The 13,682-nt window shown below is 34.6% G+C and overlaps 1 protein-coding gene across 19 annotated transcripts in view; it reads right to left on the reverse strand.

Moving 5' to 3' along the window:
- The window catches only part of AHI1 (Abelson helper integration site 1), a 215,308-nt gene that overhangs the window by 73,798 nt on the left and 127,828 nt on the right, over nt 1-13,682 (reverse strand). For 17 of the 19 annotated variants that reach the window (XR_010134375.1, XM_055391068.1, XM_031012265.2 and 14 more), the window contains one exon: nt 6,339-6,394. Coding sequence is in view for 18 of the 19 variants with exons in the window: in XM_055391068.1 (XP_055247043.1) it covers nt 6,339-6,394 (56 nt within the window). In the remaining variant the exon portion in view is untranslated. Of the gene's footprint in view, nt 1-1,012; nt 5,490-6,338; nt 6,395-13,682 lie in introns of those variants that run through there. The other 2 variants (XM_063707886.1, XM_055391069.2) reach the window with 2 other exon arrangements.

Here is a 13,682-nt window from a genome sequence, read left to right on the forward strand (position 1 = left end):
GTTTTCATCTGACAGGTGATGGGGTACACCACAGGATGTTAAATACATGATCATATTTGTGCTTTGGATAAACAGCTCTGTGGAATGGGAGGAATAGAAGGTGGGTAGGAGGAGAATGGTTCCTGACTCAGCTTTTTCTAAAGACTGGACCTGCGCCTCCTTCCTGGATGGGGCCTTTGGATATCCATTGTGAAGAACCTGCATGCAATTATAATACATGACTTCTCACAACCTAGGCCTGGGCCTTCCAATGATGGGATCTCCCTTTTTAACTACAACTTTTCCTTTGAGTCCCTTTAATCAGCTCTCATCTCCAAGTCTTTTTATAAGCATACCTCTATTTCCACATTGATCCCGATAGTCTCCTTATTTAAATCCTTATCACCACAAATGTAGATTTCTGTAGCTTCACAGCTCAGTTACCTTCTTCCTAACACCACCACCTGCAATTTCATGAGCTGCTTTTATTTTAATCCTTTTAAAACATTACTCCCTTCATCATATTATTCTCATGATCAAATACCTTACTATTGCTTATACAGATAGTCTTAACTGTTAACCTAACATTCAATGATCTTTATAAATGATGCCCAAATCACATTTTCCAATCTTCTACTATCTCATCTACACTGCTGCAGTCAAATTTCCTACCCATCTATAAACTGTGTGTACACAGTGTATCTTTCTATAATCTTTGGTCACACTGTTACTCTGGTCTAGCAAAACGCATTCTTTTAAAAATCCCATCCTTTAAAGATCTGGTTTAGCACTTGCCGACTCTAAACAGCCTTCCTAAACCACTCCAGTGCAGGGAATTCCTACAGCACTCAAAGCCTTACACCATATTCCTATGTTTGGGCACAAACTGCCTCAGTAACATGACATCCCTTCCGTTATTGCTCTGAATTTTTTATTCATTTCATATATTAGGATTTAGCTGTTTACAGGTCACTTTTCTAATGACATCAAGAACTACTCAAAGACACATTGTGTGTGTGTGTATATATATAGCTAAAGACCTATAAAACCATGTTTTGTGGTTTTTTTTTTTTTTTGGTATTTCTATTTTTCCCATAGTATTTCTACACCTCACCAGTGCTAGGTATGGTACTATCCTATGTATATTGTATACCTCATGTTTCTTGACAATTTAGAAAATTCAATTTATGCTGCTGTTATATCTTCCAGTAATATAAAATTTTCAGAATTTTAAGAGTTTTTCAGGTAGAAAAATTTAGCAAAACCAAAAGAGAAATGGAGGGAAAAAAGTCTAAGAAAAACATAAATGCCAGTGGAGTATGCTAATGGGAAAAAAATCAACATAAGCTTCATAATTTACAATGTCTGGAGAAATAAACTGATGTGCTTATACTTAAACATGTTATATTACGGAAGACTACAAGTGGTTGTTAAAGAGAACCTATTTTGCATTTATATTTGAATTTCAATAGAACTGCTTTGAATTGCTACTTTATTGATAAGTGAAAACAAGTTCTTTTATGACAAGTTATAAAAGCTTATATAGTTTATCAGTTCCCTCTCCACCCTGCAATTACCTACAGGAAGAGATTGGCCATGGGTTCTATTTTATGAGTTTTATAGGGGCCCATTCACCCCAGTTTACATACTATGAATTCTTGGAAAATGCAATAGATTGTAGAAAATAAAGTGCTTCCTTTGAATAAAGGACATTTCACTTAAACTCATACATGTACCTACATACAAGCTGTCCCAAATATTACGTTAAAATATGAAACAGCCATATTTTACATGAATATATGTATAAAGTATACAAAAGTATAATACTGCAATAGGTAGCAATCTTGTGAATCTACAGAATGGGCTAAACAATGATAACAATCTAACAACAATAACAACCCAGCAGCTGTTGAGTAAGTACAGATATTATACAATGCAAGAGATTCAGGATAAAATTTAATTTATATGATTCAGATCAGTACATTTATGAATAAGTTTAGTGTTAATTGCAAACAACATTACAAACATCTCAGAAATATTTCAGAATAATAAGTCTAACGCATATTAAAGTTTACTACTGATGAAATACCATGTGACAAAAATTCATTCAGCCCTTAGAAAACTTTGAAGAAGGGTAACTGCAGAAGGAATAAATTAATAGCTTTTAAAATTGGTCTTATAAATACGAAGAATAACGAATCAACATTTAAATTTCCAATCAGGTTAGAATGCTTTAAATTCTAATAATTAAAGGAATACTTAAGACACATGGCAAGCATTTCATAGTTGGTATAATCCTGATGAGACAGTCTGAATTTTATTTCAACCTGTTGTAGGCCTCTGTGAAAATTCAAGCTGTAATTTTATATACTGCCCAAAATCCATTTGCTAAAAGAAGCTTTGTTCTCTCTACCGGGGTTACAGGGTCACTGAATAAAAACTAAAAATATTAATATTAGTGTTACAAGTTTGGAATGTAGGAGCTTTACAAAAATTTAAGTTATTCATTCGAATAGGCCATATTGATGTCATTTGAATTTTATCATATTAGTTTTCACTGGAAGAGATTCAAAAACAGTACTCCCCAAGACACTAGAAATTATATATTCAGTATGACTTATCACGTTTCAATGTATTTTACATGTATATTAATTCTGCCAGAAAATATGAAAGCTATGGGATTTGCCACGCATATGACTGTACACTGAAAGGTAGATATGTTTTAACTATGTTCCAGGGGGAATACTTCCTTATGCTAGTTGCCATTTCCCTTTGATTTGCAAATAAGTCCTTCATTTAAAGTAAATACAGGACTCAAACTTGTGCTGACTTAACAATTAACTAACTTTTACACCTGCCTTTTAGGGTTCAGACAATAACCTCTGATTAATCTGGGCTGATATTATCCTTAACTTACTATAGGTGATAAGCAGGTGCAGAGGGACTAATTCTTAAAGTGGCATGATGTAAGTCTTTTCATATAATCTAACATCATGATTATCTCATGTCTTATTTACTTTTTCTATTATCAATAGTACAGTGTCTGAATGAATATCATTCAGGACAAAAATTAGTGAAAAGAAAGCCACACATTTAACCATCAAATCTGACCTAGGACATTAGGTATAAAGAAAATAAACCAATATCTATAATATACGAGCAGGCCACATAGGTTCCTTACACAAGAGAATGACTAGCAGTCTGATGTCCAATGTCTCTTCTGCAATACTAAACGCCAGAATGCAAAGATAATCAACTTCCACAATGTTTTGAGGAGAAAAGGTTAAGTTCAAGTAATTAAAAATCTTGGCAAGCTGTCTAATAGTAAAGGCAATTGACAAGTATTTAAAAATATGCAGACTCAGATAATTCACTTCCCATTTTCTAATTCTTGAAGAACAACTAGAAAATGTACTCTGAGGTATAAACAAAATGAAGAGCTCAGCATGCCAAAAAAATTAAGTGATTATAGACAGTTAAAAATAGAGGTTTGATTCTTTTTGATGAAGGGGGTGTCACGTCATGTGGAGATTTTTTTCACTTTCTATTAAAGGTATCTCAAAAAAACAAATATGGTACTATTTGTAAGAAAGAAAAAAAAACCCAAACAAAAAAATCAAAGTTCATGTAGTAAATGAAAAACAAAAAGGAAACAAGTGAATTAAAAAGAGAGTGAGAGGTGACATGGAACAAAGGGACAGAGGTGGTTTTGTTCTCAGGCTGATCTTTATTTACCGAAGGGACACTGGATTGTATTATAGTACAATAGAATCAAACTCAAGTTTGATTGACCATAACCATATATTTACTGAAAACTTCATTTAGAATTCCAACTTGGAATGTTAAGAAACATATCGGCCGGGCGCGGTGGCTCATGCCTGTAATCCCAGCACTTTGGGAGGCCGAGGTGGGCGGATCACGAGGTCAGGAGTTTGAGGCCAGCCTGACCAACACGGTGAAACCCCATCTCTACTAAAAATACAAAAATTAGCTGGGCGTGGTCGTGGACGCCTGTAATCCCAGCTACTTAGGAGGCTGAGGCAGGAGAACTGCTTGAACTCGGGAGACGGACATTGCAGTGAACTGAGATTGCACCACGGCACTCCAGCCTGGGCAACAGAGCGAGACTCTGTCTCTGAAAAAAAACAAACATATCTTTCCCTTGAAAAGAGGTCTGATAAATTCTCATTTGCTCACTTCCCTCACCCATTTAATGGCTGCAACTAGCATATACCACTCTCCTAGAACTGCCATTCATGGCAGTACTTGGAGCAAGAGGAACGTGGGCGTGAAAATGGGTAAAGAAGTAAGCTGGGAACTGAGGGTTAGGTCTGGGGTTGAGAAGTCACTCAGTGTTCCAGCCTCAGCTATTCTAAAATCCTGGCCCACTCCCTTTCTGTATTTTTCTCAGGCTCTAACAGATACTTAAATCATGGTATCTCTTCTTTTTTTGGGTCAGTAGAATACAAAATTTGGGCCTACAAATATTCCACTTTGATAATTTTTAGACTCCTTTTTTTCCTCCCTATCCTAAACATTTTCTTCTCCTAAGCCCTTTAAAGAAAATAAGAGAATATAGGTTCAAGGATGGAAATTAGGTAAAATTACATTTCTGTGAAAATCAGACTTTACTTGTCCTGGTCTGGGACCAGAGGGCACTGGGTAATAATAATGAACAGACTTATGATTCTATTTAGAGGTTATGGAGAAAGGGCAAAGATTAAGTGTTGGCAAGCCAGGGGCTGTCGGGGAGAGAGGTAGTAACATCCTTAGTTTGTAGTAGAGACACAGAAGGAGAAGAGTAGCCAATCCTTCCTCAGAAAAATACATCAAAAAGGACTGATTATTCAAATACATTAAAATAATAAATTTTTCTTAAATGCCATTCTTTAATTTTTTAATACTAAAGAATAAAATTTATATCATGTTATGGCTACTCTTTTAGCATACTTACTAAAGGATAACTGAAACATACATACTACAGTCAAGTTCTTTTTAATGATTATGCTAATTCCTCATGTACTGGTCTTTTCTGAAGTCCCACATATTAAGTTATCAAACATGTTAAATCAATCATAGGGATTTATTACAAATAAAAAATAGAGTCAATTTGCTACTGAGGCATATATTAATCATCAACACAATTCAAATACTTTAATATTACCTTTATTTATTTATTTTTGAGATGGAGTCTTGCTCTGATGGCAGGCTGAAGTGCAGTGGTGCAATCTCGGCTCACAGCAACCTTCACCTCCTGGGTTCAAGCGATTCCCCTGCCTCAGCCTCCTGAGTAGCTGGGACTACAGGCATGCACCACCATTCCCAGATAATTTTTTGTATTTTAGTAGAGATGGGGTTTCACCATGTTGGCCAGGATGGTCTCAATCTCCTGACCTTGTGATCTGCCCGCCTTGGCCTCCCAAAGTGCTGGGATTACAGGCGTGAGCCACTGTGTCCGGCCATCTTTATTTTCTTAATTGGTACAGTTTGACTATCCCTAATCCAAAAACCTGAAATATGAAATCCGCCAAAATCTGAAACTTTATGAACATTGACATGACTTTCAAAGAAAATGTTCATTGGGACATTTTGGATTTCTAATTTTTGGCTCAGGGATGCAGGAAGTATAACACAAATGTTCCAAAATTTGAAAAAGACCAAAATCCAAAACACTTCTGGTCCTAAGCATTTTGGATAAGGGATACTCAACCTATATTACCAAATCTTTCTCACAATAGGAAATGGAGAATCACAGGAAGTACTTGGAAGACTTATGAATGCAAAGGATAAGAAATAAGAGTAGGATTAGGGAATGTACAGTGTACTCTATATCATCTTATGAGTCTTTCAACTGCAAACTAGCAACTAATATATGTTTCACACAAATATTATATTCAGAGACTAAAAGGGAAATCTAATAATTATCTTCCTTCTATTAATACAACTTTTTAAATATAGTGAATAGATGCTATAATTGTTAAATGCCTTTTGTTGAGAAGAAGGATAAAAGATAAGACCTCAGTTCTATAATAATAAAGCAAAGTAACCTATAAGAGAAATGAAGCATAATGGCCTTTTTTCACTATTATAAAACATTCACTTTAAATAACGATGCTAGTGCACAAAATAACATTCATTTTTAGAAGGGTAAAAATCAATTTGCACAAATATTTACATTATATTATCAAAACTATAAATTATTTCTAAGTTAACAACATTAATATGAACAAATCTTGCAGGGATATAACTTTTGGCAAAAGGGAGGTTTTAAGAGTTTTCTACAATGGCGCTGTAACTATAACCAGTATAATTTTGTCGTTTCTTAACACTTTTAACAATGCAGCAACAGACTGTCTTACCGTTGGTGCTGTATCTACCTGATGGTTACAAGGCTTTCTTTCTATGCTGATAATCCCTGTGGAAAGAAAACACTGTGAGTATTTGGTTATTAAGCCTGTCCATTTTATGTTGAAAATATTCATGCCATTTTATTGGAAAAACATTTATTATGACTCACACAGCTTCCAAGAAAAAAGTCTCACTTGGAAGGCAGGATCCTTTTAAGATGTATCATGAGTTCTTTGGTCAGAAACAGTTGGTCTAAACTGACTCAAGGTTAGCTAAGCCTTTTTTCCCATTCAAGTGATGTCTAGCAATAGCGCAAGATGTGTCCATATCCTGCTCTCAGCTCAAAAATTACACCATTATCTGGGCTCTGCTGCTTTTCTTCCACGAAAGTTTTATTTCTGATTCAAGGATATGAAGTTTTTAAAAAGAAGTATCACAAGGGCTGTGAAGTGAATCACTACTGCCTTATTTTCTCAAAAGAATAAATAAATCCGTCTGAATTTCTCTTTGATCATCTGACTTCCTACTATGACATACTCTATTTATTCAATCACCATGAGTATCTGAAGAAAAATGTTCCCTTGATTCCCTCCTTTAAAATGATAACACAGATGGCTAATCTTGAGAAATATTCTTTTATCATGTGTGGATTTATCTTTTTGTTCCCAATGTTCTCTACTGCATTTCTTTGTAATAATCACCCTTTCAGGACGTGACACAGGGGATCTCATCTGTAAAGATACTGGTTCATAGTCTAACTCAAGTTAAAAATGAACACAAGTGTGGGTCTTGTTTAATTCCTAATTTCTGTCCACCAGCAAACTAACATATAATTTAGGATATTAACATAGTTTGTTCAAACAATGCTAAAGGCTGTCACATGCAGGACTAGAGGCAAGAACTACAATGTCTGTTAATAGCAATTAGTAAAATTCCTAGTTTAAATGTTAGTTTCTCTTCTACAAGCATATGACTCATTTTTCTTAAAGTACGGTAAAGTATTAAGTGAGATCAACACAAACAATCACTTTTTATCGCTTTGCAAGAGTATTTTCAAAATGAATCATGAAACATGCAGTTTTTGTTTCATTAATTTTTTGTAACATTTATTGTTAGCCAGTGAAGTATAAAGCACTATACTACCTTCATTCAATTGACTAATATTTTTGAGTGGTTATTCTTGGTACTCAGTGATAAAAGATGAATATATTACAGCTTCTGACTATAAGAGTCTAGTAAAACATGGATATCCTTTTTTGAAGAACTACCACAGAGCAAATGAACAGAGTTTCATCTTAAGTGTAATAAAATCTTTAAGGTAATTTTGATGGAAAGACACTCTTATTCATAGAGTAACACCAGTTTTGGGTTAATTTTTTTTTCAAAGGGTACAACATGCAGGCAAATAAGTAACGTAGATTCCTATTGTAAGATTTTAACAATATAGAAATATAGAGAGAATAAATTGAGAAATCCCAACTTTGTCAGCCCCTACAGTCTCACAATCCTAGCTGCAACCACTGAGAATAGTGTGGCATGGCAACTGGCTTTCAAATGAGAGTGGTCATGCCAGAGTTCAGCAATTAACAACATCTTACACACGTCTTCTCACTATTGTAATCTGACTGCTATAAAATTGACCTAGGCTGATTACTGATTTTTAAATTCTTATCTAAACAGAAAGTAATTTTAATTGGAGAAAAGGAACTTTAAAATAATAAAAACCAAAGCAAACCAGGCAAAAATCTATATATACAGTTTATACAATACCAAGAAAAAAACAAAAAAAACTCTACAGATTTTAGTGTTTCCATTTTAGGATAAGAATGTGTTGAAAATTAGAATTTCAAAAAGTGGATTATCCAAAGTTATAATCTTAGTTTTAAATTTAGATTACATATATAAATAATATCATTTGGAAATACAATCATGCATGTTTGTTCAAGCTTGCAGTAAAAAATATATAGAAAGGAATAAACTTTAGAAAAAAATGTATCAAAATAACTTCCTATTTTAGGTAAATTTTACTTAAAAATCTGTATTTGTATCTCATTTCACTTTTATTAATGTATAACAATAATTGAAAGCTCATAATAAGTAGCATGCTATAATGGTTAGTATTATATGTCTACTTAGCTAGGCCATGGTACCCAGATACTTGATCAAACATTATTCTAGATATTTCTTTGAAGGTTTTAGATGGAATTAACATTTAAATCAACAGGCTTTGAGTAAAGCACACTGCCCTCCATGATGTTAAGTGGGCCTCATCCAATCAGATGAAGGCCTTAAGAAAATGACAACTCACCTGAGAGCGAGGGGATTCTGCCAACAGGCTGCCTTCAGACTGGAACTGCAACTCTTTCCTACGTCTCCCTCCTGTTGGCCTAGACTGCAGATTTTGGTCATGCCAGCCCCCACAATGTTTGAGACAATTCCTTAAAGTAAACCTTTCTCTCTCTATGGTCTTCCTATTGGTTCTGTTTCTCTGGAGAACCCTGACTAATAATATACTTACTTTCTGGGACACATGAAATAAATAAAAATGCTATTGTTTATACTCTAAATTATGTTATGTTCATTCAACATAATTGTGTAGGAATATAGTTAAAATGTTGATGTTATTATGAAATATTTTAAAATCTGCATATATCCGAATGAACTCAGGAATATAGAGTATAGATAGAATAAATCGACCTATCAACAAATAAAAATGAAAAAAATTATAAAAGCAGTCTGTCAGCAGAATAAAGAATCAATCTATCAATAAATATTACTGCTAGGTTGTCCAGTCTAACAATCTCTGCCTTTCAGTGATTTGACTATTTACATTTAATGCAATTACTCATATGGCTTTGCTGAAGTTTAGGATTTTGCTATCTTATTGCATTTCTTTTTGTTCTTTTCTTCCTCTTTTTCTATATTCTTTTGGAATAGTCGAATAGTTTTACTCTTCCATTTTATGTCCTCTGATGGCTTTTTAGTTACATCTCTTCATATTTTTTAATGGCTAATGTAGAGATTACAATGTACAACTGTACTATACCTTGAATTAGGATTTCTTCTACTTCAAGAATAATATAAGCAACTTAAAACAGTGTTAACCCCATTTATTCAACCACCCTTTATGCTTTTGCTGCCTTATATTTAACTTCTATATGTTATAAACAGCACAATATATTGTCAGTATTGTTGTTTTAAACCAATATATTTATCTTTATCCCTTCTTACAGATCCAGGCTTTCGCATGAGATCATCAACCCCGTTATTTTGTAGTGTAAGTCTGCTGGTGACTATATTTTGTTTTTTCCTGAAAAATCTTTAGTAGGGATTCATTTACAAAGAATGTTTTGCTGGGTATTGAAATCTAGGTTAATAGCCATTTTCTTTTAGAAAATGATTTCATTCCATTATTTCTTATGAGAAGGAAGTCATCATTCTTATTATGATTTCCCTGAATGTAACACTTTTCTCCTCTGGCTGCTTTTGTAATTTTCTTTTTAATCAGGAGGTACCTAGGTATGGTTTCATACACACACACACACACACACACACACACACACACACACACACACACACAGACACGTGTGTATATTTATACTCTAAAGGAATATAAATTTTTCATTTTCTTCAGTTTAATTAGGAGGTATCTATGGTTTCATTTATATATATGTATATGTGTATGTGTGTATCTTTGGATTTTGCTAAGCTTTTAAATTTTATTTTTTTTAATTTTATTTTTTATTTCAATAGGTCTTTGAGGAACAAGTGGTGTTTGGTTACATGGGTAAGTTCTTTAGTGGTGATTTCTGAGATTTTGTGTATCTGTCACCCAAGCAGTGTACACTGTACCCAATGTGTACTCTTCTATCCCTCACCCCTGTCCCACCCTTTCCCCCAAGTCCCCAAAGTCCTTAGAATAAGAGTCTCCAATTCTATCCAGGTTGCTGTGAATGCCATTATTCCATTCCTTTTTATGACTAAGTAGTATTCCATGGTGTGTGTGTGTAGGTGTGAGTGTGTGTATATATATATATATGTATAAAGAAAATGTGGTGTATATACACATATATATACTTGTTGATTGATGGGCATTTGGGATGGTTCTGTATTTTTGCAATTGCAAATTGTGCTGCTATAAACATGTGTGTGCAAGTATCTTTTTTGTACAGTGACTTTTCCCTCTGGGTAGATGGTAGTGGGATTGCTGGAGCAAAAGCGCTACTTTTCTTAGGTTGGTGCAAAAGTAATTGCAGATTTTGCTAATTGAAACTAATGGCAAAAACCGCAGTAACTTTTGCACCAACCTAATAGTTCTTTAAGGAATCTCCACACTGTTTTCCATAGTGGTTGTATTAGTTCATGTTCCCACCAGCAATGCAGGGATGTTCTCTTTTCACCACATTTACACCAACATCTATTATTTTTTGATTATGGCCATTATTGCAGGAGTAAGGTGGCATCACATTGCAGTTTTGATTTGCAGTTCCCTGATCATTAGTGATGCTGAACATTTTTTCATATGCTTGTTGGCCATTTGTATATCTTCTTTTGACAACTGTCAATTGTCTATGCATGTCCTTAGCCCACTTTGTGATGGGATTTTTTTTCTTGCTGATTTGTTTGAGTTCCTTGTAGATTCTGGATAGTAGTCCTTTGTCAGATGCATACTTTGAGAAGATTTTCTCCCACTCTGTGGGTTCTCTGTTTACTCTGCTGATTCTTTTGCTGTGCAGAAGCCTTTTAGTTTAAGTTCCATCTATCTTTGTTTTTGTTGCAATTGCTTTTGGGTTCTTGGTCATAAAGTCTTTGCCTAAGCCAATGTCTAGTAGTGTTTTTCCAATATTATCTTCCAGAATTTTTATGATTCTGGGTCTTAGATTTAAGGCTTTCATCCATCTTGAGTTGATTTTTGTATAAAGTGAGAGATGAGGATCCAGTTTCATTCTTCTACATGTGGCTTGCCAATTATCCCAGCACCATTTGTTGAATAGGGTGTCCTTTCCTCACTCTATGTTTTGTTTGCTTTGTCGAAGATCAGTTGGCTGTTAAGTATGTGGGTTTATTTCTGGGTTCTCTATTCTGTTCCATTGGTCTAATATCAGTACTATGCTGTTTTGGTGACTATAGCCTTATAATATAGTTTGAAGTTGGGTAATGTGATGCCTCCAGATTTGTTCTTTTTGCTTAGTCTTGCTTTCGCTACATGGGCTCTTTCTTTGGTTCCATATTAATTTTAGGATTGTTTTCTAGTTCTGCGAAAAATGATGGTGGTATTTTGATGGAAATTGCACTGAATTTTTTATTGCTTTTGGCAGTACGGTCATTTTCACAATATTGATTTTACCCATCCATGAGCATGGGATGTGTTTCCATCTTTTTTTGGTGTCATCTGTGATTTCTTTCAGCACTGTTTTGTACTTTTCCTTGTAGAGATCTTTCACCTCCTTGGTTAGGTACATTCCTAAGTATTTTATTTTATGTTTTGCAGCTACTGTAAAGGGGGTTCAGTTCTTGGTTTGATTCTCAGCTTGGTCACTGTTGCTATTTAGCAGTGCTACTGATTTGTGTACATTGATTTTGCATCCAGAAACTCTACTGAATTAATTTATCAGATCTAGGAGCTTTTTGGATGAGTCTTTAGCGTTTTCTAGGTATACAATCATATCATTGGCAAACAGCGACAGTTTGACTTCTTTACTGATTTGAATGTCCCTTATTTTTTTCCCTTGTCTGATTGCTATGGCTAGGACTTCCAGTATTACGTTGAACAGAAGTGGTGAAAGTGGGCATCCTTGTCTTGTTCCAGTTCTCAGGGGGAGTTCTTTCAACTTTTCCCTGTTCATTATAATGTTGGCTGTGGGTTTGTCACAGATGGCTCTTATTACCTTAAGGTATGTCCCTTCTACATGAATTTTGCTGAGGGTTTTTATCATAAAGGATGCTGGATTTTGTCAAATGCTTTTTCTCTTGAGATGACCATATGACTTTTATTTTTAATTCTGTTTAAGTTGTGTATCACACTTATTGACTTGCATATGTTAAACCATCCCTGCTTGATCATGGTACATTATCTTTTTGATATGCTACTGGATTTGGTTAGCTAGTATTTTGTTGAGGATTTTTGCATTTATGTTAATCAGGGATATTGGTCTGTGGTTTTCTTTTTTTTTTGTTATGTCCTTTCCTGGCTTTGGTATTATGGTGATACGGGATTCACAGGATGATTTAGGAAAGATTCCCTTGTTCTCTATCTTTTGGAATAGTGTCAGGAGGATTGGTAACAATTCTTCTTTGAATGTCTGATAGAATTCAGCTGTGAATCCATCTAGTCCTGGACTTATTTTTGATGGCAATTTTTTTATTACCATTTCAATCTTTGTGCTTGTTATTGGTCTGTTCAGAGTTTCTATTTCTATGCGGTTTTATCTAGAAGGACAGTATATTTCCAGCAATTTATCTATCTCCTCTAGGTTTTCTGATTTGTATGCATAAAGGCTTTCACAGTAGCCTTGAACAATCTTTTGTATTTCTGTGGTTTGGTTGTAATATCCCCCATTTCGTTTCTAATTGAGCTTATTTGGATCTTCTCTCTTCTTTTCTTGGTTAATCTCACTAATGGTCTATCGATTTTGTTAATCATTTCAAAGAACCAGCTTTTCATTTCATTCATCTTTTGTATTTTTTTGTTGTTTCATTTAGGTCTGCTCTGATCTTTGTTATTTTTTCTCTTCTGCTGGGTTTGGGTTTGGTTTGTTCTTGTTTCTCTAGTTCCTTGAGGTGTGACCTTAGTTTGTCTGCCTGTGCTCTTTCAGATGATTGTAGGCATTTACGGCTATGAACTTTCCTCTTAGCACTGCTTTTGCTGTATCCCAGTGGTTTTGACAAGTTGCATCACTATTATCATCCAGTTTAAAGAATTTTTAAATTTCCATCTTGATTTCATTGTTGACCCAATGATCATTTGGGATCAGTTTATTTAACTTTCATGTATTTACATGGTTTTGAGGGTTCCTTTTGGAGTTCCTTCATTTATGAAGCTTAGTTCCTCTGGATACAAAATTCTTGGCTGATGATTGTTTTGTTTAAGGAGGCTAAAGATAGGACCCCAATCCCTTCTAGCTTCTAGGATTTCTGCTAAGAAATCTGCTGTTAATCTGACAGATTTTCCTTTATAGGTTACCTGATGCTTTTGCCTCACAGCTCTTAAGATTCTTTCCTTCATCTTGACTTTAGATAACCTGATGATGTGACTAGGTGATGATCTTTTTGTGATGAATTTCCCAGGTGTTCTTTGAGCTTCTTATATTTGGATGTCTGTATCTCTAGCAAGACCAGGGAAGTTTCCCTAGATT

Source organism: Gorilla gorilla, chromosome 5 (assembly GCF_029281585.2).
Source record: "Gorilla gorilla gorilla isolate KB3781 chromosome 5, NHGRI_mGorGor1-v2.1_pri, whole genome shotgun sequence".
NCBI classification, from domain to species: domain Eukaryota; kingdom Metazoa; phylum Chordata; class Mammalia; order Primates; family Hominidae; genus Gorilla; species Gorilla gorilla.